Here is a 25,716-nt window from a genome sequence, read left to right on the forward strand (position 1 = left end):
TATTTATCCAATTGCTTGCACATAAAACAAATTGCTTTCTATATGTTGCATTTTTTTTAGTTCAGTTATTATTCATAATCGTCCTTGTTTAACAATTCCAATAGTTTAACGTTTATTTTTGTGACAAGGACGTGACTTAAAGTTGACTTGCTTTAATTATGACTTGACTGCGACTTGACTTGCGCAACTGATGACTTGGACTGGGACCTGACTTATTACTTATTCCAAAAGACTTGCCTTGGACTTAAGATATTTTCCAAATGACTTGACTGAGACTTAAATCATTTTACAAATGACTTGGCTGGGACTTAAGTTATTTCACAATGACTTGACTTGGACTTAAGTAATTTCACAAATGGCTTGACTTGGACTTAAGTTATTTCACAATGACTTGACTGGGACTTCAGTCATTTTACTAATGACTTGGACTTAAGTTATTTCACAATGACTTGACTGGGACTTCAGTCATTTTAAAATAACTTGGCTGGGACTTAAGTTATTTCACAATGACTTGACTGGGACTTCAGTCATTTTACAAATGACTTGGCTGGGACTTAAGTTATTTCACAATGACTTGACTTGGACTTAAGTCATTTTAAAATAACTTGGCTGGGACTTAAGTTATTTCACAATGACTTGACTGGGACTTCAGTCATTTTACAAATGACTTGACTTGGACGTAAGCCATTTTACAAAAGACTCGACTTGGACTTAAGTTATTTTGCAAAGACTTGACTGGGACTTAAGTCATTTTAAAATGACTTGACTTAGACTTAAGTTATTTTACAAATGACTTGACTTGGACTTAAGTTATTTTGCAATGACTTGACTGGGACTTAAATCATTTTAAATGACTTGTTTACAACTCTGGTTGATATTATATCACATTAACTTGCTTACATATTCAAGTCATTGAACATTAGTCTTGGGGAGCAGTGTTTTGCTTTATGCTCCTTTTCTTGGCCTTGCTGAATTATTTTAGTTTGGCAATAATTTCCAACATTTACTTGCTTACATTCTTTAAGAAGTCACTGAACATTATTCCTGGGGAACAATGTTTTGCTCCAAAACTTTGCGCTATTTCTGTTTGGCTTTGCTAAATCTTTTTTGGATAATTAACATTAAATTGCTTACATGCTGTATGAAGGCCGTGAACATTTATGTAAAATAATGTTTTGGCTAAAACTAATATATAAAAAATAAAATTTCTGACTTTTCTGTTTATATTTTGTTATTTTGCATTGCTTTATAAATTTATTTTAGTGTTGTGATAATATATAACATGATTACATTATTCACAAGAATAACGTTTTGCTTTTGTGAAACTAAATATTTTTGGCTTTGTAAAATAACTATTTGTTACATAATAATTATATTTTAAAGCATTAACTTCTTTACACCCTCGAATTTTTATAACCTTTACCAACATACGGCCTGTGGTACCTATTTTTGTGCCCCACACAGTATTTTTAAAGTAGTGAATTAACCATTATATCGTATGTTGTTGTTGCCCACGGAATCACTGACATTTTTTAATTAGCCTTACGTCGAACTGTAAATAATTTTAATCTACTGGGGCTAAATCCATTTTTGCGTCATAGCGTGTGTTTATCTGTTTTTTGGTGAAATTAGTTAAGCCCCATACTTTGAAATGCGGAGCTGATATCTGTGTAAAATATAAAAAAGATACAATCGTTGCTAACTTTTCATCTTTTTTGGAACTTTTTGAACTTCTTTGACCTTCTGAACGTCTGACCTTCTGACCTTCTGACCCCCTGACCCCTGACCTCCTGACCTCCTGACCTCCTGACCTCCTGACCTCCTGACCTCCTGACCTCCTGACCTCCTGACCTCCTGACCTCCTGACCTCCTGACCTCCTGACCTCCTGACCTCCTGACCTCCTGACCTCCTGACCTCCTGACCTCCTGACCTCCTGACCTCCTGACCTCCTGACCTCCTGACCTCCTGACCTTCTAACCTTTTGACCTTTATACATCCTCCAGGCATGGCCGATTCACGTCTTCCTGAGTTTACTGAGGAGGAAAAGTTGGAGATTGCAGGAACTTACGACTTCTTTGCGCTGAACGGCTACACTTCACGTTACGTCACACATATGGAGAGGGATCCGAACCCCCCTAACTATGAACATGACAGGGATACGCATGAGGTAAAAAGAGAAAATACCTTATTAATTAAAAAAATGTAAAACAAATATGTTTTTTTACTATTTCATGTTTTTATTTTAAAGTAATAACGTATTGTTTGCTGAAAATAAGTTTTAGTTGACAAATTACGCTGTGATTAGGCATGTTTTAAGCATTTTTAGGTTAAACCATTGTGAAATAAGGTTTAACACCATACTAAAATAATAAAAAATATTTTGGTTATTTTTTTCAATTAAACTTAAAAGTAATGTGAGATTTACTGGTTTTTGCTTTAAGCTTTAATTTTAACGTAATTTGTCAATTTATATTTCGTTCGACAAAGAAACTTCAGCTAGGTTTAACTTACAGCCGTTGAAATAAGGAATCTTTGTTCTAATCAATGGTTTGAAAATGCCAGATCATGGCTGTCACGTATTTGCAACCAAGAAATTTAATTATAATTATGGCTTTTGACCTAATTTCAATTTTCGTCAGACCTTTGCACTAAACAATTTAGTTTTTTATGGTTGGCCTTGGATTGTTAACTTATTTATTTCATGTATCAATATCTATTCATCCAAAAATATGAAAGACGAGGTGCATAAAAACATATCAAGCGGAATTTGAACCCTCTTTCATTGTAATACGCGACCATTGCTATAGAACTTAGTTATTAGACACACGTTTGAAGGTCAATTTATGTTTTGCGTCTGTGAAACGATTAACACCAATTACAGGGTGTTAATTTTTTTTCCTATTTCTTTAGACTCCTATAGACGGAGCTATCCAGGCTTTCCCAGACTGGCTTCAGATTGTTCCTTGGGGCATGAGACGGCTCCTTAACTGGGTAGATAGGGAATATGGTCACCCTCCTATTTACATCACTGAGAATGGGGTTGGCACATCTGACCCAACTGTCGATGATCAGATGAGAGTTCTATACTTCAAAGCCTACATCAACGAGGCTCTGAAAGGTGGGAAATGTCTGCAAATAGGGGTGTTTCTGGTGGTGTGCATTTGTTTGGTGTTAGGGCAGGGGTGGCCAACCAGTCAGATGCCGAGAGCCGAAAAAGCCATACCTTACACACATGGAACGAAATGAATGGGCCTATCACTCAAAACTCCACAAAGCGATCGCGCGAAGCGGGAAAAAAGTGCCTTTATTTCGTTAAATAGACAAAATTTTAGTTTAGAAGGAGACGCGATGCATTAAATAAAAAAATACACATTTCTCAAAAAAATGCCATTTATCAATATTATTTGATCCTATTTTTGCGTTTATCTTGTTTCAAATGTATTGCTCAAGAAATACAGCGGCCTTAAGGCAAACAATCTGAGTCAGAACCGGCAAAAATCCATAACTCAACAAAACGAAATCGAAACATTTAAAAAAATCATAAGTGCAACATAAACGTTAAAGCCGCATATAAAAGGGTGAAGAGCCGCGTGTTGGCCACCCCTGTTTTAGGGTAACGAGTAGAGTTGTTTCCTTATAGTTTTAGAATAATGTTTACTTGCTCAAAAAATCTGTAAAATGGGTTGTTTTGGTGGTGTGTGTCGTTTGTTGGATGATTCGGTAACAACCGCGTTTTTTTCTTAATTTTATCGTAATAAATAGTATAGCTTAAAAAATCTTGTGTTTTCTAGGTGAAATTAACTGAGTTTTTTTAATATACTTCGGTTTGCATTTACACTACTCCATTTATAAAACGCGACTAATGCATCAACGTCCTGCTAAACTTGCTTTTCTGCTCTCAGCAAGTGATAGTTACACACAACTATAAATCTACCATTACTTTTTGTTGATTTTGCTGATTCTGTGAACATCAACCTAATGTCCTGACATTTTGTTATCATTTCAGGTCAAAATGTAACACTTTTGTAACGATAAAACTGTGAATAAATGTCATTGTTTAACAAGCTCTTCGTCAAGTGAGGGCTTTGTAAAAATATCTTTCTACGACTTCTTTGTATTTAATAAAACTTTATAAGATCATTCATGTTTGACAGTGATAAAATCTACACTTTTGTTTATTTATTTATTTTTTTTTTCGCTTATAACTTTGTTCATAAATGCTTGTTTTGCAATATTTATTAAAAAAGTTGGAAAACTTTAAATACATTAGGGTGTAACATTTTATTTTTGTTGTGTATAAATTTACTGACGACCCTTTAAACTCATTGCAACTCTTACCTCGTCAAGCTCTGGTAAGTATTAGGCTAACTGGTTGTTTTTACTCCAGCGCAACAGTTGGACGGTGTCGACTTGAAGGGTTACACTGCTTGGTCGCTGCTGGACAACTTCGAGTGGTCTTCGGGTTACCAAGCAAGGTTCGGTTTGTTTCAAGTCGACTTCGACGATGATTCAAGACCAAGGAGCCCAAAACGATCGGCTGTATTCTACAAGTAAGTAGTATTGCGTATGGGGAGTATGACTTAACTACAGTAAACCTTGTATTCAGTTTTTAGGGGTCATTCAAACGAGGTATGACTATTTTAGTTGTCATTCTCCAGTGCTGGAAGACTTGAAACACCAAACTCTATTTTTTTTCTCGTATAGCCTTCGGAGAGTTGTTTTTCAAAGTCAAATACAATCCGTTACTTTAAAAATACTATGATTATTACCGCTATCATAATTATTGCCAGCTTATTCTCTTGCGCGTTTTAAGTACAAAGTATTTTTACGATTTTAGGGTTAAGACTATTTTTTATTATTTAATTTTAAATAACCAAAATAAAAAACAATTTTTTTTAGTAAATCAGATTTGAAACACTATGTAGTGATAGTTATTACTTGGCCGAAAAAAAAACAATGTTTGTTTGAGGTGTAGGTTTCATATTTAAATTTAGTTACTATTATACTTGTTAACTTAATAACCAATTTCATAACAACTTGCATTGTAGTAGTTATAGTATTAATTGACCTAACAAATGTTTTATTTTATTCGTAATGTCCATATTTAGATTTACTTATTATTATACACGGTAATGCAGCATAAGTTTGCTACTTTGAAAAAGCAAATATTAAAAAGAATCCTTGTATTTATTTCATGTTTAATATTACTACTTTTACACCTACAGCCAAGTGATTCGTAACAACGGTTTCCCAGCTTTACCACGTGACGAGGTTCTAAATGGGGACTTCCCCGATGACTTTATATGGGCTGTGGCAACATCTTCGTACCAAGTAAGTAAATATTTAAAAGTGGTTTATCAGATATTAATGTCACTTCATCAATGGGTACACATTTTGCGGCAAATGTTCTTGTAAAGAAAAAAAGGCGACTATTACCAAGGTGAATAGAAGGATTTAGTTATATTTGGAACTTTAACTTTGCTTTAGAAATTGACGTTTTTGTTCATGTTGTTTTTACAATTTTAGTTGTTATAACAACATACAACTTGTCAGTTCTGCTTTAGAATTACATGTTTGACCATTTTAACTATTAAAGAGAGTATTGAGTCCCTTAAATTGATAGCAGGAGAAAAAAACTGATAATTTTTCTATAATGACTTTGGAGTATAATGGTTGAAGGTTGTAGTAAGTCGTAGCAACAACATTAATGCTTATACAGAAGTAGGCAGCATTTTGAACGTTTCGAATGACTCTTTAATACATAGTCTATGTTGAAAATGAATAAAGAGATATTCGAAAACTTTTAAAAAGATACTTCTGTATGGGCTTTGATTTTCTTAATACGTATAATTACTTTAATGTTCCTTATTGCACATTAAAATATGAACTATGCTTAAGAGTCTAATCTCGCTTGTGATTGGTAGATTGAAGGGGCGTGGCAAGCCGACGGTAAAGGTGAAGGAATATGGGACAGAACTTCGCACACTCCTGGACTAATTTCGGTATGTTGTGCTTTCTTACTCTTTTCCTGATTAATGTATACATTTACTCGTTAATATTTAGCACGAAAACACTGGTCCTTATGTGTGATTCGAACTAACGCCCGTGAGAAGACTGACACATCTTTGAATATTTCTTGGTTATGATATATTTTAACAACTTTTTAAACCATTTTCGCTTCAGGATAATATAACATATGCACCAGGTTCAATATCGGTAAGCCTGGCAACGTTATTAAACTAACACGAATTCATTTGCAAGTTCAGTTTTTTTATTTTATCGTTTGTTATCCGTTTGTTTTAATATTATCCAACAAGCTTGTTATCTTCAATATTTACCAAGTTTATGTTCAAAAAGTCAGCGGAATTTGTTGCAATTACTCCTGTGTTATGTGCAAGCTGTTAATTTTTGTTTATTTTAGCCAAATCAAGTCTGCAAAGCTGGCGGAAATGTTTAAAGAGTCAAACTTGCTTTTGATAAAACACAATTGTACTTCTAGCTTTTTAGAAATTCTTTATATGTTTTAACAAACAAGTGCAACCATTTTTATTATTTATTATAAAATTGTTCTTCCAGGAATATTTTTTATAAATTATACAGGAAATCGTGATCAGGTTAATGATTTTGCGACTTGGCAAAACAATATATAGCAGTCCAACAATAAAGAAAAAATCAATGGAACACGTATTTATTGTTTGACTGCTGCATATATTTTTTCGCCTATCGAAGCTTTGGTACATTTATTAAAACATATCACCGGAAGAACAATTTAACATTTTATTTAAAGCTTGGCAGCAACATTATATTCATTTTTAATAAAAGTTAATTCCGAAAAGCATTTAAGATGAAAGTTTACTTTCTTTTAGGATGGCACCAACGGTGATGTTGCTTGTGACAGTTACAACAAAGCTGATATCGATGTTGCCATGATCAAAAGCCTTGGCGTGAACCATTACAGGTATGTTAAAAGGCGTATCTTTAAAGATTTCAAAATCATTGGCAGCAGGTTTCTGTCGATCGCGGTTCTGCTGACATGTATATTACCAATAAAACTCAAAGTTTAAAAACCCAAATAAAACCACGATAAGACATTTTATAACCGAATTTAATAACTCGTCAAGTCCCAGTCTAGGCATAATTAGAGCAAGTCAATTTCAAGTCTATCTCTTATCATAAAAGTTAAATTATTTTGATAAACTCCGATTATATGAGCAATAACTCAACTTTAAAATAACAAACATCCAATATATAGCAATCAATTTGTTTCATGTGCAACAATAAAACACGTCATTTCAACTGAAATCATTTGTTTAAAAAACTTAAGTCGAGGCAATTAATTTTGCCCAAAAGACTTAAGTTAAGTCAAGTCATTTAAAAACAGTGAGTTAAGTGCCCTTAAGTCAAGTCATTATTTAAACCTTTCTGTCCCCTAAAGACTCTTATTGTTATTTTATCCAGGTTTTCACTTTCGTGGCCTCGTCTGCTTCCCACTGGTCGTGTAGGTGACGGTGTCAATCAAGCAGCCATCGATTATTACATGAGTCTTATAGATGGGCTGCTTTCTGAAGGAATCGAACCCATGGTCACTTTGTACCATTGGGATCTCCCCCAGACCCTGCAGGTAAGCTGCTTATTTTATAAGTGTGTTTTGTCAGGTTCATATGAGTATATTGAAAACGAATGTTAAAACATAAAAAGGAGGCCTGTCCAAGACTTTATTGGCCGCTGGAAAATGAGTATGTATTTTAAATATATGTTGATCAGTTTAGTAGTGCCTTAGCAAGCTAAATTTCCTATAAGTTTTCCTTTATAGTAATAAAATACAATACATGACTTTAATAGAGATTTTCGTATAAAGATTAAGTCTTGTAGCGATTACCTTAAATCCTAAAAATGGCCTTAAATTACATAAAACCCCTTTTCATTATTTTGTCAGTTGTATTTATTGTGATACATTTACATAGGTTTTTCTAATCACTTAAAGTTGTGCACTACATTTCATTTGAATTATATAGCTAATAATTTAAAAACGCAATTTGCAGGACGAGTTCGGAGGTTGGCCATAAAATGAATAAAGTGTTATTCTAAACGTTCAAAATGCTATCTTCTTTTGTATGGGCTTTGATATTTTTACTAAAAAAGTTTAAAATTTATCACAGCTTTATCATCCAGAACGAGTTTTTACCCAAACTTTTTAGGCTTTAGTGTATAAATATGCCTAATCAAAACTTAGTTTAAAATTCATCACAACACTATTATTTCAGGACGAGTTCGGTGGTTGGCCTAGCGAGCAAATCATTGACTTGTATTACGACTACGCAATGATGTGTTTCACTCGATTCGGCGACAAAGTCAAGAAGTGGATTACATTTAACGAACCCTGGGTGTTCACTGTACTCGGCTACTCGACCGGTGCCCACTCGCCCAACATCATGGACTCGGGAAGATCTGAGTACAAAGCCGGACACAATCTACTCATCGCGCACGCAAGAGTTTACAGGTGAATAGTCGAGTAGGTTTAGTTATGTTAGAATGGCTAAACAAGTATGCACATTAGTTAATTACACTTGGACGGTATTAATTATTTTTTTGTGTTTGAGGATTAATTTTGTAATCTTTTTAAAATATTCTCAAAAACGCAATAGGTGATTAGTCGAGTAGGAATTATCGAGTAATTTACGGAAAATAACTACTCACAATCACCAACATACTGAATGCACACAGGTTTTATGACTAAACCGCATATAAGCACGTCGTCCTATAGTCAATACGAGCCCCGAAATTGACCAAGAAATACACAGCATACATCAGCAATATGTTCCATATGCACCTGGCTGTATAACAAACTCAGGAAACTATTACTTACAATTGCCAACATATTCTCTGTTTACAGATTATACGACGAATCATTCCGACCCACACAGGGAGGCGAGATCGGTATAACTTGCAACTCCGACTGGACAGAACCCCGAAACCCCTACAGACACGTCGATTATGACGCAACAGACAGAGTGATGCAATTCTTCTTGGGATGGTTTATGCACCCTATCTACAACGGGGATTACCCTCAGTTGATGAAGGTAGGAAGATGTATTTTAAGTTTAACTATTGAACGCCTTTTATTGCATTGACGATTTGCTGTTTTGCTTGAGGAGGTTTAGATCGCACCTTTGGTCAACTTCCTTATCGTTCGTTTCTTTAAAACTTAGCTTTCAAATGAGGCTTTGATCTTTAAATGCTTGTGCAAAATGAAATCATACGGCGTTATATCAAACCTTAAAGAAAGTTATATGATTGTTATATTGTTATATTTTATATTGGTACATTCTATTATTTAATACAATACAAATATAAAGTTTTGTATATAACTTAAACCGACTAATTTGCTTTAGTTAAAGTTTCATGAGATTTGGTTCCACAACGATAAAGTATCTTACCTGACCTTTCAAGTACAAATTTAATAAAATTAAACTTTCAAACTTGAAAATATATATAATTGTTTTAAGTGCCCGACGGTTATCAGTATATTCTGTATTAGTTGTTCGTAATCACCATGAAACATTGTTTCAACAACGTTATTTGTGTGGACCCAAATGGTAGTACGGGTTGTAATGTTATACCTCCCAACCCCACGTCGATTAAGTACAACAACAAAATGCAATTGTAAAAAATATGATTGTTAAAAACGAATGACCTTCAGTACACACTCACTTATACCATGATGTGGTTCCTCCGTCATCACCATTGTTACGTACAGGATTACGTCAGAGAGCGTAGCATGGCTCAGGGCGAGTCCACGTCGCGTCTTCCGGACTTTACGGAGGATGAGATCAATCTGATCCGAGGGACTTCCGACTTCTTCGGACTCAATCACTACACCACAAACCTGGCTAGGGACTCGTATGACCCATCTACTGTGAATGACGTTGGATACTTCCAGGATAGAGAGGCGGATACTGAACAGGATTTCACGTGGCCACAAGCCGCTTCTGAATGGCTCAAAAAGGTAAAGAGTAGGAAAAGTGATTTTTGGATGGTTTGGAGTTACCCTATTGAGTTATTTTATTGATAATTTTTAATGTCTGACTTGTATATTTAAACCAATTTTGTTGCAAATGTAAAGATCCAAGCGGCATGATGAAAAATATGATTTCAACTTAGGCTGTATCTAACTTTCCCTAAGTATATACAAAAGCTGCAAGTTGATCTTACAAATGTGTTCAGTAAACCTAAACGGGTTTCTCTATTTTTTAAGGTCCCATGGGGAATCCGTCGACTCCTCGTTTGGATCAAGGATGAGTACAACAATCCTCCAATCATCATCACCGAGAACGGGATGTCGGAAGAAGGGTCCTCCGCTGAACTCAATGACTTCTGGAGGAAAGAGTTTTATCATGGATACATCAACGAGGTCCTTAAAGGTAAATAAAGTATAATTAAAGATCTTAAAGATAAATAAAGTTCTTAAAGATAAATAAAGTTCTTAAAGATAAATAAAGTTCTTAAAGATAAATAAAGTTCTTAAAGATAAATAAAGTACAAAGGTTACTCTTGTACTTTTAGCTTGAGGTTGCAGTAAGTGTAGATAAAAGTAATGCAATTCTTTTAGAAGTTAAACTGTTACAAAGTTCCAATAAAACCGTAAGCATAAGTTTGAGTTAATGGTTAGGCTATTGGTTAAATGTGAGGTGAATGGTGAGCTTCGTTTTTAAACTTGTATTAGGCTTAATGATCCGAACACAGTCCCGAGTTTTTTTATTAGGGGTTAATAACATATATATAGAAGTAGGTAGGATTTTAAAGTTTTTCCCATATAGAAGTAGATAGGATTTTAAAGTTTTGAATATATTGAAAATATGCTGCCTACCTCTGTATTAGTTTCGATTCCTATACGTATAATTAAAACCTCCAACCGTTATGCCCCCAGCCTAATCAGCAACTAAATTCATATATATCAAGAAAAATTGTATTAAATTCTCAACTAGCTCTCCACAGCTGTGCTTATTCAGGTCAAAGTAGAAATGAAAGCAATTAAAATGCTCGAAGTAAAGTAGAAGCACAAGCGCGAGTAAAAGGCTGTAAGATTGGTAAAGTCTAACATATCCCCAATAACAACTTATCGCTTTTACAGCAATGAAGTTGGACGGAGTAAACGTGAAGGGTTACACCGCCTGGTCGCTCATGGACAACTTCGAGTGGGCCGAGGGATACAGTGAGCGCTTCGGGTTACACTGGGTCAACTTCAGTGACCCGAGACGACCCCGAACCCCCAAGCAGTCGACCTACTGCCTCACCGAGATCATTGGCAAGTCGTTTCCTGAAGAAGGACTTGAGGCTTGCGGTCGAAGCGCAGTTCCTACAAGTGAGAAGTTTTTTGATAAAAAGTGTTTCAAAATATTAACAATCCAAGTTTAAAGCTTAGAAAATGGTAATATATTTTTCCGAATTTATTTTTAAATTTCGCAAAAAAATGCGGTCGCAGCGCAGTTCCTACAAGTAGGACGCTATGCTTAACAATGTTTCCAAATATTTAAAGGCTTGAAAAGGATAATAACAAAAAGTGTTTCCGAATATTTACAATTAAACGATTGAAGGGCCAAAAAATGGGTAATTGGAGGTTTCTGAATGTGTTTTCAGATTTAGGTAAAATATAGCATTTCGAAAAACTACATTGGAGTTTAATACATCCCGACAAGTAAACGTGACAAAACAAAGTGAAAATATTGGATTCATTTCTATTTTTTACAATTGGTAATCAACTATCCTACTACATTTTCCACCCTTGTGCTTTAATTAGATTTGTTTAACAAAATTGCCCTATAGCAACCCTTTTCCAACTTTAAAAGCCTGTTCAATTGTTAATCTTTGTTACGTCACACAGCCACGCGCGAAATGACGACGACCACGCCGGGTGTGATCACGACCACGTCCAACCCGGTGACGACCACGACCGGTAAAGGAGTGACGGAGAAGATAGTCAAGCCTAACTTCCTGGGAATAGACCTTGGCACTCAAGAGGCTGAAACGGCTATGTACGTCATGTTCGCCCTTACTCTGGCCTTCTTCGCAACTACGTCGCTGGCCAGTAAGTACATCTGTGCTATTAGAACCTTTGTTGTGAACTAGTTGTTTTTCGACGGTAGCTATAGTAAGTAAGTCCACCTGTCAATCATTTTAGGCTTGTTGTGTTAAACTATAGTTGTTTGTATACTGTGGCTAGTAAGTACATCTGTCAGTCATTTCAGTTTATGTTGTACTGAATTAGCCTTCTTCATAACTACAGGGCTGGCTAGTAACTAAATTTGTCAATCATTTTTGACTTTCAGAGCATAATGATTGTAAGTTTTAGTTAGACGTAGAATAAATATCAAAGCCTATAAAAAGGTAGGAAGCATTTTGAACGTTTACAATAACTCTTTATTCCACCTGTCCATCATTCTAGTATTTTAAAGTATAATGGTTGGAGGTTTTAGTAAGACGTAATAAGAACATCAAAGCCCATACAGAAGTAGGTATTATTTTGAGCGTTTGGGATTAACTCTTTATTCATTTGTTATTAATGTTGAAAATGAATATAGATATATATCCGAAACGTTCAAAATGTTACCTACCTCAGTATGGACTTTGATATTCTTAATACATTTAGTCGTTGTTATGTTGTTAGTCGTTTTGGAAATGTTGCCTATGATACGCTTTGTCAATCATTTTAGTCTTTGTTGTGCTGACCTAGAGTCTTTTTTGGAATAAACTTGCTTAAAGTCGGGGAAGTTTACGAGTATTCGTTAGCTGGTTTACAAAATAATTCAATTTCAAGAACAGAAATATAGTCGTTTTTCGATTGTGACGTAGAATTCGCCTGTCAATCAACCTACTGTAGAAGTGATTATTTTCAAAAAACCTTCACTAAAGTTTAGACAAGTTTTACGTTTACAATTGGACATTAAACCATTTTCGACAATAGGTACGGCGCTGGCTAGCAGATTCACCCTCATTTCATGATGTTCTAGTCGTTTCTTTGACATAAGCTTGCTTTAAGTGTATTCGTTGGCTGGTTTACAAAATAATTCTGTTTCAAGAACAGAAATTTGACCATTTGTGTTCAAATCAATTTAGACATTGTAATGCTGTACAGGTCTTTTATGGAATGGGGCTTAAAATTCACTTGTATGTTATTTGAGCCTTTGTTGGGCAAGTGGTTATTTTCTAAAACTCTTCATTCAATATGATTGCGTTTAGGAAAAAAAGGTAATAAAACAAGAATAGCAAAAAAACTACAACTATTGAGAAGATAAAGTAACAAACTTAATATGTATCTCAGATTTTTTTTTTTATCTCGGATTTTTGACCTTTTTTAACTTTTGTTGGGTTTTGAAGATATGTGTTGTTTAATATGCAGTATTTATTGGCAAGGCACGTATTACAACACAAGTAATAAATACAGCGACCCTGTGAGACGCATCACATATAAATAACTGTACAAAATACATATAATTTTGGAGCATAATGGTTGGAGGTTGTAGTAAAACGCAATAAGAATATTAAAGTCCATACAGAAGTAGGTATCATTTTGAACGTTTCGAATGACTCTTTATTCATTTTCAACATGGAAAAAAAGACATACAATTTTGTCTTGCAGTTCTAAAGATCGTCCGATTCCGGCCAAGCAAGGGCAAATCTCTTGTACATGATGACAACGAAACCTACAAAAATGGGAATGAAGCCACCGTTTTGTAAAAACGCTTTGAAAAGCTCTATGGTTTTCAATATGCATACGTATGTGGGGCACTAGTGTAGTGTCTAAAAGCAATCTTGTTTAATTCTTATCTATTTTGACTCTGTGTTGTAAATATTTTATCGCATAGCGTTCGTGCTTTTACCAATCACTGTTCAATTGCCTTCAATGTTTAATACACTTACACCATTGGAAAATACTTCTTTTCTTTGCAGTAGTAGTGCCAAAAATTACGTTCATACCTCTTGTGCTAGGGTTGTCATCTTCAAAAAGATAAAATCATAGGCATACACATGACACGTTGGTGTAGAGCAGTTTCAAATCACCAACGATTTCTCGCACCCCCTTCTATAATTGCTTAAATAACCATTGTAATTTTATTTTTATACAACTAACTAGTTGGCTAATTCATTTTCTTTGTCTGATTCAGCATCCCAGGTTAAGAAACCCTGATGTAGAGGCAATGATATTATTAAAGCATATTTTGCTTCAATTTAATAAACACTATACGCCCAATTTTATTTTTCCTACTAAATTGCATTAGTCATGATTAAACATTTTTCCACAAACTAAAAAACCCTGGTTTTAAATCTTATTTAGGCTTATACTAGTTGACGAATTGGTGAAACCAGTCTCAGGTTATAAGCTGCCACTACGCTTAACGCAGTTCTATATAAACAATTTTAAGGTTGCCTAACCAAATTACTAAGTACAGTGGCCAGACGTACAAATACGAAACAATAAACAGGAAACAGTCAAAAGCAGTAGGAATCACCACGATAGACAGTAAAAATGTCAACAGGATATTTTAAGGACTAATCCAAGAAAAGCCATAAAATAGCATTGAAAGGAGTTCGAATTTACAAATTACGCAAGTCAAGTTTAAGTCAAAGAGTTTTTGTTAGCAAATAAATGACAACATTTATAACATTCAATATAAATTATAGTAACATTCCTACTCAAATTTGTTTCGCCACTGTTGTGTTACATCGGCGAGTTAAACAGTGGCAATTACTTTATACCTTTAATAACTTTCTTGTGAATAGTATTAGTATCACCTTTTTATAAAAAATGCAATATTTAGGATGCTAAAATATCTAAAATTTCCCCAAATAAATAAATTTCAGAAAAAGGCTGACAATCCGTTAACTGAAGTGTTTTAGTTACGTCATAATTGAAACAGCTGTTCAAGAACGCACTTTGTTCATTTGTAGATTGCTAAAAAAACTTTATTTTTTGCTGATTGCTTGATAAGCTCCCGTTTTTGCTTCAAGCGCAAACAAAATTTTTGTGTGGAAAAGTTGTAAAAAGTTTTAAGCAATTGCTGCTTTTAGAAGACGTGTTTTAGAATGCAGTTTCTGTGGACAATTTTTTGTAGTTTTAGTATGGAAAACATGAGCTGTGTGCATAAAAGTCATTCACTTTTTTGTTAGGCCAGTAGTTTTGGTTAGTTACGTGGAATGAAAGGTTAAATACATTGGAAGTAAAAACGTAACCTGTACTGGTTCAAGTAAGCTCTTTTAGTAACATTTTCTGTTCAAGCTTGAAGGAAGAATACCTTTAAAACAAGCAAATAACCTTTGCATGTGTAAGTTAAAATATATAGATATGTGTTGCTATTTATAGAAAGTATTCAAATTATATGAATAACGCAAGGTGGGTGGGTTGTGGAAGTTATTGTAATTTTTTACCTTAATGCAAGTGACCCCAATTTTATTTAATCATATGCGAAAAAAAAGTGCATAATTATTTTGTAATCTAGTGCATAATTATTTTGTATTTTAGGAAATTTGACGCTGGTATAGAATTCTACTACAATGCACATTATTTGGGTTAGGGTGCAGGTTAGAGTTTGGGTTTGGGTAGGTTAAGCAATATTATTAAAAAATAACAATACTTGACCCAAACATCACTTAAACAATTTAATATTTCGTTTTCAACGCTGTGGTAGGATTCTAGCCCAACGCCAGCAATTTAAATATACAACAACAAGTAAACTCATAGTAAAAAACATGAGTAAAAACAGGATCAGACGTTTTGTTTAAAAGGAAAATATATTTCGCCAAGTGGCATCATCAGTTCCTTAATTCGAATGAATCTTTTTTTGAACTATGAGTTTTACTTGTCAATATACGCGTCAGCGGAGCAGTGATCGACTGGCTAAAACCTGCCGCCGATGGTTTTGGATTCTATAAAGATACGCCATAATGTTAATATACAATAATATACATGTGTTTTTTTGTTGACTACTATGCGATTCACCGAAAGCAAAACGAAAATGTTTATTAGTCGCTTTACGTTTAGCAATTTCTCATGCCTCTAAATTGTTACTCGTCTTTGCACAATTATTGTTTTTTTTAAATATACAAGTTTTGTAAACTATTTACACTGGTTTCAAAAACAATGCGATTGATAAAGAAAATATAAATTATTCATTCGATGACGAATTCACTGTTACGGAATCAAATTTAAGCATCAGATATTGTGTTGTAAATGGGTTCCCCGCTGGTTTCTTTCATTTCAACGTACGCATCATCCGTTGTAGGGATATCAACATCGTAAGTGTTTTGTGATGACAGATAATCCAAGACCACAGAGTAGCAGTAGACATACAATTCCTATAAGCAAGATAAATAGAAAATTAAGTCCTTTATGCAGCATTACTCTATATGTTTGCTCAGTTTCACTTACCAAATTGTCCACCATGTTTGGTCTCATATCTCGCAGGTCTTTGATGGTCCGGAAAACGTCGACTCTGTTTTGTGACTTGAGACGTTCCAGAATGCTCACCAGGGCAATGAATGTTCCAGTTTTGTCGCAGCCATTTCTGCATACACCAAATATAAAGCGGGTTGGCCATTGAACCAACGTAAGTATAATAACATTATTCTGCGATCTAACTTTATATGCAATATGTATTTATTCTGTTACAATATATTGTTTGACAGTTTAATATTGCAATGGTTTAGCCAACGCCGAAGTTAACAATCGCACATTATTTACCAGATGGTTAGAAGACTTAGAAACTCGAACTATCAACGATATGTGTAGTATTACTTGCAGCAAACTACGACGTATTCTTCTTGTTTCGTTGCTTTCATCTTCTGCATTTTGCTGATGAGATTGATAAGATCTTCAGCGGACGGTGGCTTGTTCTTCCAAGTATTCGCTTCGATCACACTTAGTTCTGATGACTCCTTTGAAAAGGTGGGAAGAAAAGCAATGCGTATTAACTAAATTCTTTGCGGCAAATTTGTCCAACTATTTTAAAGACCTGACATAACGGACATAAAAGGGTGTCGTTTTGGTATTTATAGGTCGATTTATTGACAGCTTTAGGAATGTAGTAATCAGCCTTATAGTTTGGCAGTGGTTTTCGGCAAGTGCTGTAGGTAGCGCTAATAGTACGTAGTACGTTGCGACAATAAAGAGGAGCTAAGGGGCCAAAAAGGTTGACAAAAAAGCGATTTAGCGTTTTATCGATTTAGCGTTTTATCGTGCAATGCTATACTGTTCACTATATTTTTGGAGAATTTCAACTTACGAAGTTTCTCGAAATTTTGTTTCTTTATTTTTTTGTAAAAGTCATAGGCCTCCTTTGCACTTTGCAATTCATTAAAGTTACCTTTGTGATGGTTGATGTCACTTTGATTTTGATAATTTTCTCGTCTAACTGCCTGGTACTGATCACATTCAACAAAACTTCTCCACACTTTCGATTTTCAGATTTAAATTTGAAGAAGTTCTGAAACACAAACAACACATAACACATAACATATCAACTTTCAGAATTCTCGCTAGAAGGATTACCCAGTGGTTGACTTTACCCAGTTTGTATGAAATCGACGTCAAGCAATGTAAAATATCACTGTGAATCAAAAGCCACAGATTGTGGTATAATTTACATGCCAATTTTACTTAGTTAAAAAGTAAGGCAAATTTGATAAAAGCAAAAGTCAATGCTTAACAATTGTAACGTTAAAACAGTTCTTAAAGTTTTAAAAACTTACGTTTTCATCCAGGCAAACGACCAAACCGACTTTCTCGATCAGCAACATTTGCCAGAATTCCTCTTCATTATCTTCTAATGGACACTGGGAGGCGATAAATTTCCCGCCGAACATCAAATCCTCAATGTAGGAAGCATTCATTTTTATATCAACTTGTTGTTTGTTGGACCATATCATGACAGCATTGGTATCATCTGCAAAATTCAATTTTTAAAATTTACTAACTTTTTAATACAAAATAAAATTACTAATCTTTAACCTGGACTATGACATTCTGCCTACGTCTTAGGACAACCTCCAGTCCTTATTTAACGATTTATTCGAAACGTTCACGAAATGCTACTTCTGTATGGGTTTTAATATTTATTCTACATCTAACTACAACCTTCCACCATTATCTTAAGATTTATTTAAAACGATCAAAATGATACCTACTTCTGTATGGACTTTGATATTCTTACTTTGTCCTATTACAACCTCAAACAATTATGCACGTAAGGTTAATGACTTACAGGTTTTTAAGTTAGGGTGACCAGGAATCCATTTTTCTCCATATCTCCATTGCTTGAGTTTTTCAAACTCCTGTTTTGCCATTTGGTATCTGCACATGAAATTGATTAAATCCAATTATGTACAACAACTTAGTCACTTACATTTGTTCTCTGGTCATATGTTGTAGTTTTTCTGCGATGTTGTCAGTTTCAGGTAAATACACGTGCTCCAATACCAACTTATTTACGAACAAGTATTGTTGCTGAAAAAAGGCGTTATTTTTAAATTAGTTTCCAAATAGTAACTAAATGTAATCTCTAAATGCTTGACTTACCCAAGTTTGAACCATTTCAGATCTGCACTTTCTCATTTCCAACACGGTTCTTGCCAAATCAACTTTTCCTTCGATGTCTGCTTCGTCGAAAGAAATATCCATGGCAATGTAAGTTCCAGTTAATTCGTTGTTCCCACTTAAAATATTATAAGTTTTACAATTAAATGTAGAGTGTATTACAGTGTCACGCGATAGAGAAAGCTTTGTGAAATAAACTTGTGAATTGAAAATGAAGTTTTAAGTACTTGTCAAACTTGTGAATAATGATAATAGTATGACAAGGTGTGTAACTTTTGCAATTAAATGAAGAGTATATTACTGCGTCACCTGGTACAAATGACTTTACAAAAGCAGAACTTTACAAGAGCTTTAGTGGCTTTGAAAAATAAATATTAGTTACTTTTCTGCATTAACGCTTAAGTGTCATTTGCTGTATAATATATGAACAATACGTTGTTTAGATGTACAGTTTTAGTTGCTTTAACAAACCTGCATTGAACGGTAATAGGTGTTTGTAGATTGTGGCTTTCTTCTACCATGTTGCGCAATCTAATAAAGCTAGTTGTAGTTATTGGTGTTCCCTGGTCAGGCCAGCCAATGTAGTGGAACTGTGTTACCATGTGTTTGCCCTACAAGTATAGGGTTAGAAAATATATAGGCGTGGGTTTGACATAACACTTTAAATAATTCCTTGCCTCAATGGTGTGCAATTCAAACTTTCGCACGACAATATCACCGAACGAGTTTTCTACATGTTTAATCCTAAACTTTCCGAATGTTATGTTGCTTCCCAATTCCGGCCAATATTGTTCTTCATTGTTCTGTTATAAAACGCTAGTTACTATATAATTCAAACATTAATAAATTTAAAGTATTTAACTTACAATGTCATTCCTACTGCTTATAAGTACAATAGTTGCCGACTTCTGCTGCCAAATCATTTCCCAGAAATCTTGCATTGTTGATGACTGTGGTACTAAAGTTGAGATGAACTTTTTCTTGGTTTTGAATCCCTATACAGATCACATTATTATTTTAAAATCGAAGGTTCCCTTAACTTTTCAAAAGTGGACATTCTATCTGATTTACACTTTTTACCAACATCAACTAAATCACTTCAAATAATTTTTCATATTGTTGCTCATAAACCAATATTATATAGGGATTGTGTAATTTATTTCCCAGTTGACACAATTGTTAAAGAAGTTATTAAGAAAAGACGCATTTATAAGTATTCGGCAATTATTTTTTGTGACACAAACAACTACCGTTTAAAATGAGTTAAATGTTTACCGCCACATAAGAAGCATTAATGTAGTCACTTGTAGCATTTCCAGTCAGCTTTACTCTTGCGTGGTCCACTGCAAAATATACGTATGTGAGTTGTCTAATCCCATGTTTTGTCGTCTGTAGTTTAATTCAACTTACTTGTTAATATATTGGTGCTTAAGTTCTTAGACAGATTTGTATCCAGTTGAGATACGGCATTTGAAAGGTTACTTAACCGTCTGGTTTCAACAATTTTCTGGAATAATAAACCATCTTCATTTTATTAACAAGTGTGTATTGAGTTAAAGTAAAAACCTGTTTTACAGACTTGTCTTTAAACGACCAATTTATTGATAATGGTAGATTTAATTGTACTTATAAAGGTAGATTGCTATGAATGTTTATAGAGGTAACTTATAGTGTTTGGTGTACTTGCTTTGAACTGGTCTTTGCAGTCACGAAATTGGTTTTTAGTAAGTTTCAAGTAATTGTTGAACAACCGATTTTTTAGATTATGGTTCGATGGGGTATGAACGTTTTGGTAAATGAGAACTTCTTCCTTGCCAACTAAAAGGATATATAGAACATTGTGTTAATTCTAGTGGAAACGCATGAACGAAAATGTAAACAACGCTTCATTACTTGGAGAAAGTTCACTTTGTTCTTGCATCTTTGACTTTCCACTTTTGTTCCTGGGTAAATATATTTTAAATATAAAACTCGAAAATTTATTTTTAGTTAATTGCTCTTATCAGGACTTTAAATAAGTCCAAATTAAGTCTGTTAATAGATAAAAACAGTTCCTACCGTCTGAAGTGTATGAAACCAAAGCCTAACAAAGCAATAGTAGCTAAGACTGCAATCGTAGATCCAACTATTGTTGCCACTGACGAGCCTGATTCTTGATCTAAATCACGAAAATATTAATTATAGAAATGGCACTTTGGAAATTTAAAAATCCAATTCAAAATTTAATATGAAGTATTTAAAGCTTGGGTGACATTATTTTGCTGTAAATGGAAATCGTCGAATGGTTGACTTATTTTTTCTAAGTTAATATAAAACGAAATAAATTGAGACTGATTTTCAATGAATTTGGCAAAAAATTTGTTATTTGTTTTGCCTGTGAGCCACTTCAAATAAAAACGTTAAGGGGATAAACAGGACATTTTTGGAGTAAGACGTATTTTATTCTAAAGTAATAAGAATATCAAAGCCCATACAGAAGTAGGTATCATTTTGGACGTTTCGAATAACTCTTTATTCATTTTCAAGTTATTCGAAACGTCCAAAATGATACCTACTTCTGTATGGGCTTTGATATTCTTATTACGTCTGACTACAACCTCCAACCATTATGCTCCAAAGTTTATTGTCATTCTAAAAATTTACTTTTCGGCGAAGTGCAAAATCCATCCACTGATTCCCAATCGTTTGATCCTTCGCAAGTGTTAGCTTGGATCTAGAAGTGATAAAAGTATGACTAATTAGTAGGCTATATCACATGTATAAACAATGAGCAACTATTTACCAAAAAGTGAACTTGTTCGTCATTTCCGTGGTACTTTGTAGATATGTTGGCTCGTATTTCTTTCTCTGATTCTGTTGTAGGATATTTCAAGTATGTTGTATTTTGTGGACTGATGGCAGCCACCTTAAATGTTTGGTTAATTTGATTGCAATGATATAATGTTACTAACCTTAGGTTTAGGGTTAACAAACCTGGTATATGATTACATTACCGGTAGGATCTTGTGGAATTACTATTGTACAAACACTTTGCAACTGTTCAACCCTTGCGTTTGTAACAGAGTCGGCCAAACCGTAACTTGTCGTCTGGTTTAACACTGAATGCAATGAATGCTCAAAGCAACCACCAATAGTAGCTGTCACCTGCGAAAGATAATTGTGTATTACGTGTTTAATAATATATGTAGGCCTACTTGTTGTACTAACTGTGACGGTGTATGGCGTTCTTTGTGTAAGATCTCCAATTGTAGCAGATAACTCGCTGTATTCGATTTGTTGCTCTGGGATATTGTCACCGTTTACAACAACCTATAAAGTTTATTTTTTATATTTTGGATGATATAAGGGCTTAAGTAAAGTTACCGTGATTGTCATGTACTTTGCTTTTTCTTGCAATTTTAACATGTTATCTTCCCAAATCACTTGAAGTTCGTGGGAATTGCAAGGAACTGCTTCCAACCTTGGTTTAACTGTTAAATATGGAGTTTTATATAGTGTAATTACCCGACAGTTTTATAACAAACACTCACATTCGACTTGACAGGCGTAATAAGCTTCAGTAACCGCACAAGGTTCTTTGGATAAAGCCCAATTGTCACCGTAATAAAGGGTTGAAACGTCACACTCGCCATTGTTGCTCATTGTGTCCGCAACAAACACATTTATATCTGGAATGTTGAGAACATTTTAATAGCTGTTTGTTGTTGCAAGTCATTACTCAGATTTACCTGGTACATAGAATTCTCCGTGGAACATAAATGAAGGTTCGTTGCTAATGGAACTCTTTAGTTTAACTGAACCCGTTGAAGTTGAAACAAACATATAAATTCTCTTAAATCCTATCTTTGGAGTCAAGGTGCCATATAATGAGAACTGCATTTGCCAAGCTGTAACGAATAAGCTAGTGCACTACTTGGAAAACTGGTATTGAAAAAAAACACAATATGGCTTTCATTATATTACCATTTTCTCTACAGTTTACTGTGTTGACTTGCCACTTGTATCAGATTTAAGTCGATAGATCCATATTCGCTGAATGTCTGTAAAGTGAAGGGTTACATGTGGTAAATATTTCCTAACACACCATTTTAATTACCTCTTGTATATTGATTCGAAAGACTTTGATAAAATTCATCGTTCAATTCAGTTTCTTTGATTTTTGCAAGAGTACCACCCAGCGGTGGGCAAACAATGTCTGCGTTTGTGACGTTAATAAAGTCCTCAGAAAACATAACAATAGAATCATCTTTTGTGGTGGGTGATATGCTACACTCTAAACAAAAAAAAAACAATTGTTAAATAGTGATTTATAGAAGTAAGTTTCACATGAAGTTGGTCAATTGGGTTTTATATTTTTGAGATATTAAAAAATGTGTTTTTGATTGTTAGTATTGTCAATTTTAGTGTGAACTCTTTGTTATTTCACCTGGTTTAGTTGGATTATGAACATAGCAGTTTCCAGCAACTGGTTTTATCGAGGTCTCTCCTTCGCAATTTGACGCAGAAATCTGCTCAAACAACAAAGTTTAACCTTTGATAAACTAAATGTTGAACGTAAAAGCTACTCACGCTGAATGTTAGCTTTCCACCCGCTGTATATTCATTCGTTTGAATCGGTATTTGACAAATATCTTGGTCACAATCTTTACTTTGACCAACAACTTCAGTTTGTGTTGCAACTTCATTCTTTACACTTATCTAAAGGATAAGTCACTTAGAAAACTTATTTTCCTTTGCTTAAGTTTAAACAGAATAAACAACATGTTCATACCGTGAAGTTAAACGATCCTTTTGGAAGGGGATTTGCAAAGTTAATAGCACACACATCTTGTGTTTTAATGACGTATCCATGTGTGACGTCATCCGGACTTCCTGGTCCAGTTTCTACGTTTTGTGACGAAGAGAAATCTGGCATATCGTCGCAATCAAATTCTGCGGCAATCTAAAACACAAAAATCCAGATTTTGTATTTACCTGAACATACTGGATATTCGTCTTTTTGAGAAAAATAGTGGCTGCAAAATTCTTACAGTTATGTTGTAGTTTGACCTTGACTCAAGTCCTTCTATTATTGCCGACGGTTTATTTATTACACTTGCTCTTATAGCACTGGTAGAATTTGTGGCTTGAATTGACACCTGTTTACAATAAGAGGGTAATTAAAGATGATAAGGTTATAATGATAAATAATATTAACTTACCGTCAGATTTTTTCCATAATTGAGTGCCAAAGGCAGAATTTTCCAAGTTATTTCCAGTAAAGTTGAGTTGCATTCGAATTTATGAGCAACAAACGTCACTGTAGATTTAAACAAAATTGTATACAGCCATCTCTGTTCTTTTCAATTTAGGTATAAATATTTCCATAAAACATTTACCTTTTAATTGACATGAGTAGTACGTTTCACTTCCACTACAAGCTTTATTGGAAATTTGGCTGACTTCATAATTCCAAACTTTCTGTTGACAAGTTGTGTGACCAACATCTGTAAACTCTGTATCAATTTCACCATCGCTCCATTTCCATTGTTTGGTTGTGACGTCAAATCGAGCTCCGATAAAAACGTCGCTTTCAAATTCTGTCAACATAATTTGTTCTGATTTTGCTGTTTGAATTAACCCGAACAAATAATTATTTGAATTAATGTTTATTTTCATTTGTGCCTAGATTGTTTATTATAAATATTTTAATTCGCTTATTGTAAAAAGTCGTTACGAGATCAAGTTATTATTTTCACTTATGCGAACTCCCGGCTGTTTAACAAAAAAAAGTTTATGGTGAATTCCAACTTAAAGTTTTTATTTTGGCCTAAAACAAAACAAATGTATTAATTGCACTCTTTACAATAGTTGATTTTGACAAAAATATTGTGAAGGTATTAAATGTCGCCCGATGCACAAAAATGAACCATTGCGTTAATCGTATTTCACAAGCTGTGATGACACACGTTGCAAAAGCTATACTGCAAATAATATTTCAAATTTGCGAAAAAATATCTCTCCAAATTTGTGATATATGAAGTCAAGTTAGGTTTTCTCAGTTTTCTTATTAAAGCTTGTTTAGAAGGTGAGGCTTAAATCGGCTCAAAATATCGTTTAAAAACCGAAAGACTATATTAAAACATATCAGCCCAAAAGTTCGCAAATCGTAAAATCATTAATCATTTTTCTTCAGTTGGTTATCATGTGCAATTTTAATGTCAAGCATAGGACAACATGAAGCAGAATTAACAACAAACGAAACATTTCACCAATAAAATTATCATGAATAGTTAAATATTGAAATAGACCTCTCGCCTGAGTATTGGTTGGTGCCCCCAACCCCATGGTTAACAACCAATGGTCTAGCGTGTCTTCCTTTGTTTACTTCCTAACTGTTTGATTACATTGCCTGATAGCAACAGTATAAAGAAGTCCGTCTCATTTCATTTGAACTTTTACAGTTATATCGACTAATAAATTTTATATGCTCTTACCTAGTGCATAAAACATTCCTCTCAAGTGGTTAAAACCATTGTAATGGTCACCGCTAACCTCAGTCAATCTCGACGAGTAGGATGAACCAGGTACACTACCCTCATCGTAAACGTAAATAGCTTTGTAACCTGCTTCTGGTGAATCAGCGCCAAGTCCATATAACACGAACTGCTCCGGCCAATCTACAATCATTTTGTTAAATCATTTTTTAAAGGCAAAGTATTGTTCATAATTTGTAACTCACCAACGTGGCACGCTATGTTCACTGCAACAAGCCACTTTTCTGTTGAACTTACATGTTTGCAAAATTTAATCGAAATAGATGTATCTGTGAACCTGAAAGGCTTAAGCATTACTCAAAAAAATTAATGTACGAAAAAAGCTACACTTACCAAGTGTAAAGGTCGATATACCACAAATGTCCGAGATGTTGGGGACTAACCCAAGGTGAAGCCTCGTTTGAAGATAACGAATATTTGTAACGGTTGGTATGGTCTTCGTTGTAGTATATCCAAACTCGTGTAATATTAATATCTGATAACAAACACTATTTATTGGATTACCGACCCACCCAGCAAAAAAGAAATGTTAAACAACCTTCGTGCTATTTTATTTTTATTCGCTAGTATTTAGGTTCTTTATTTCAACTGCA

At 34.2% G+C, this 25,716-nt stretch overlaps 1 protein-coding gene across 1 annotated transcript in view; it reads left to right on the plus strand.

The window, feature by feature from the left end:
• The window catches only part of LOC146141170 (uncharacterized), a 65,134-nt gene extending 51,399 nt beyond the window's left edge, over window positions 1-13,735 (plus strand). The window contains exons 51-64 of the mRNA XM_083392830.1: window positions 2,005-2,168; window positions 2,912-3,119; window positions 4,389-4,551; window positions 5,227-5,332; window positions 5,926-6,003; window positions 6,868-6,959; window positions 7,460-7,622; window positions 8,266-8,501; window positions 8,895-9,081; window positions 9,759-10,007; window positions 10,257-10,422; window positions 11,133-11,363; window positions 11,883-12,086; window positions 13,638-13,735. Coding sequence (XP_083248956.1) covers window positions 2,005-2,168; window positions 2,912-3,119; window positions 4,389-4,551; window positions 5,227-5,332; window positions 5,926-6,003; window positions 6,868-6,959; window positions 7,460-7,622; window positions 8,266-8,501; window positions 8,895-9,081; window positions 9,759-10,007; window positions 10,257-10,422; window positions 11,133-11,363; window positions 11,883-12,086; window positions 13,638-13,735 — 2,345 coding nt within the window. The remainder of the gene's footprint in view (window positions 1-2,004; window positions 2,169-2,911; window positions 3,120-4,388; window positions 4,552-5,226; window positions 5,333-5,925; window positions 6,004-6,867; window positions 6,960-7,459; window positions 7,623-8,265; window positions 8,502-8,894; window positions 9,082-9,758; window positions 10,008-10,256; window positions 10,423-11,132; window positions 11,364-11,882; window positions 12,087-13,637) is intronic.
• Window positions 13,736-25,716: the final 11,981 nt, after the last annotated feature.

Source organism: Ascidiella aspersa, chromosome 6 (assembly GCF_963924565.1).
Source record: "Ascidiella aspersa chromosome 6, kaAscAspe10.2, whole genome shotgun sequence".
Taxonomy (NCBI): Eukaryota; Metazoa; Chordata; class Ascidiacea; order Phlebobranchia; family Ascidiidae; genus Ascidiella; species Ascidiella aspersa.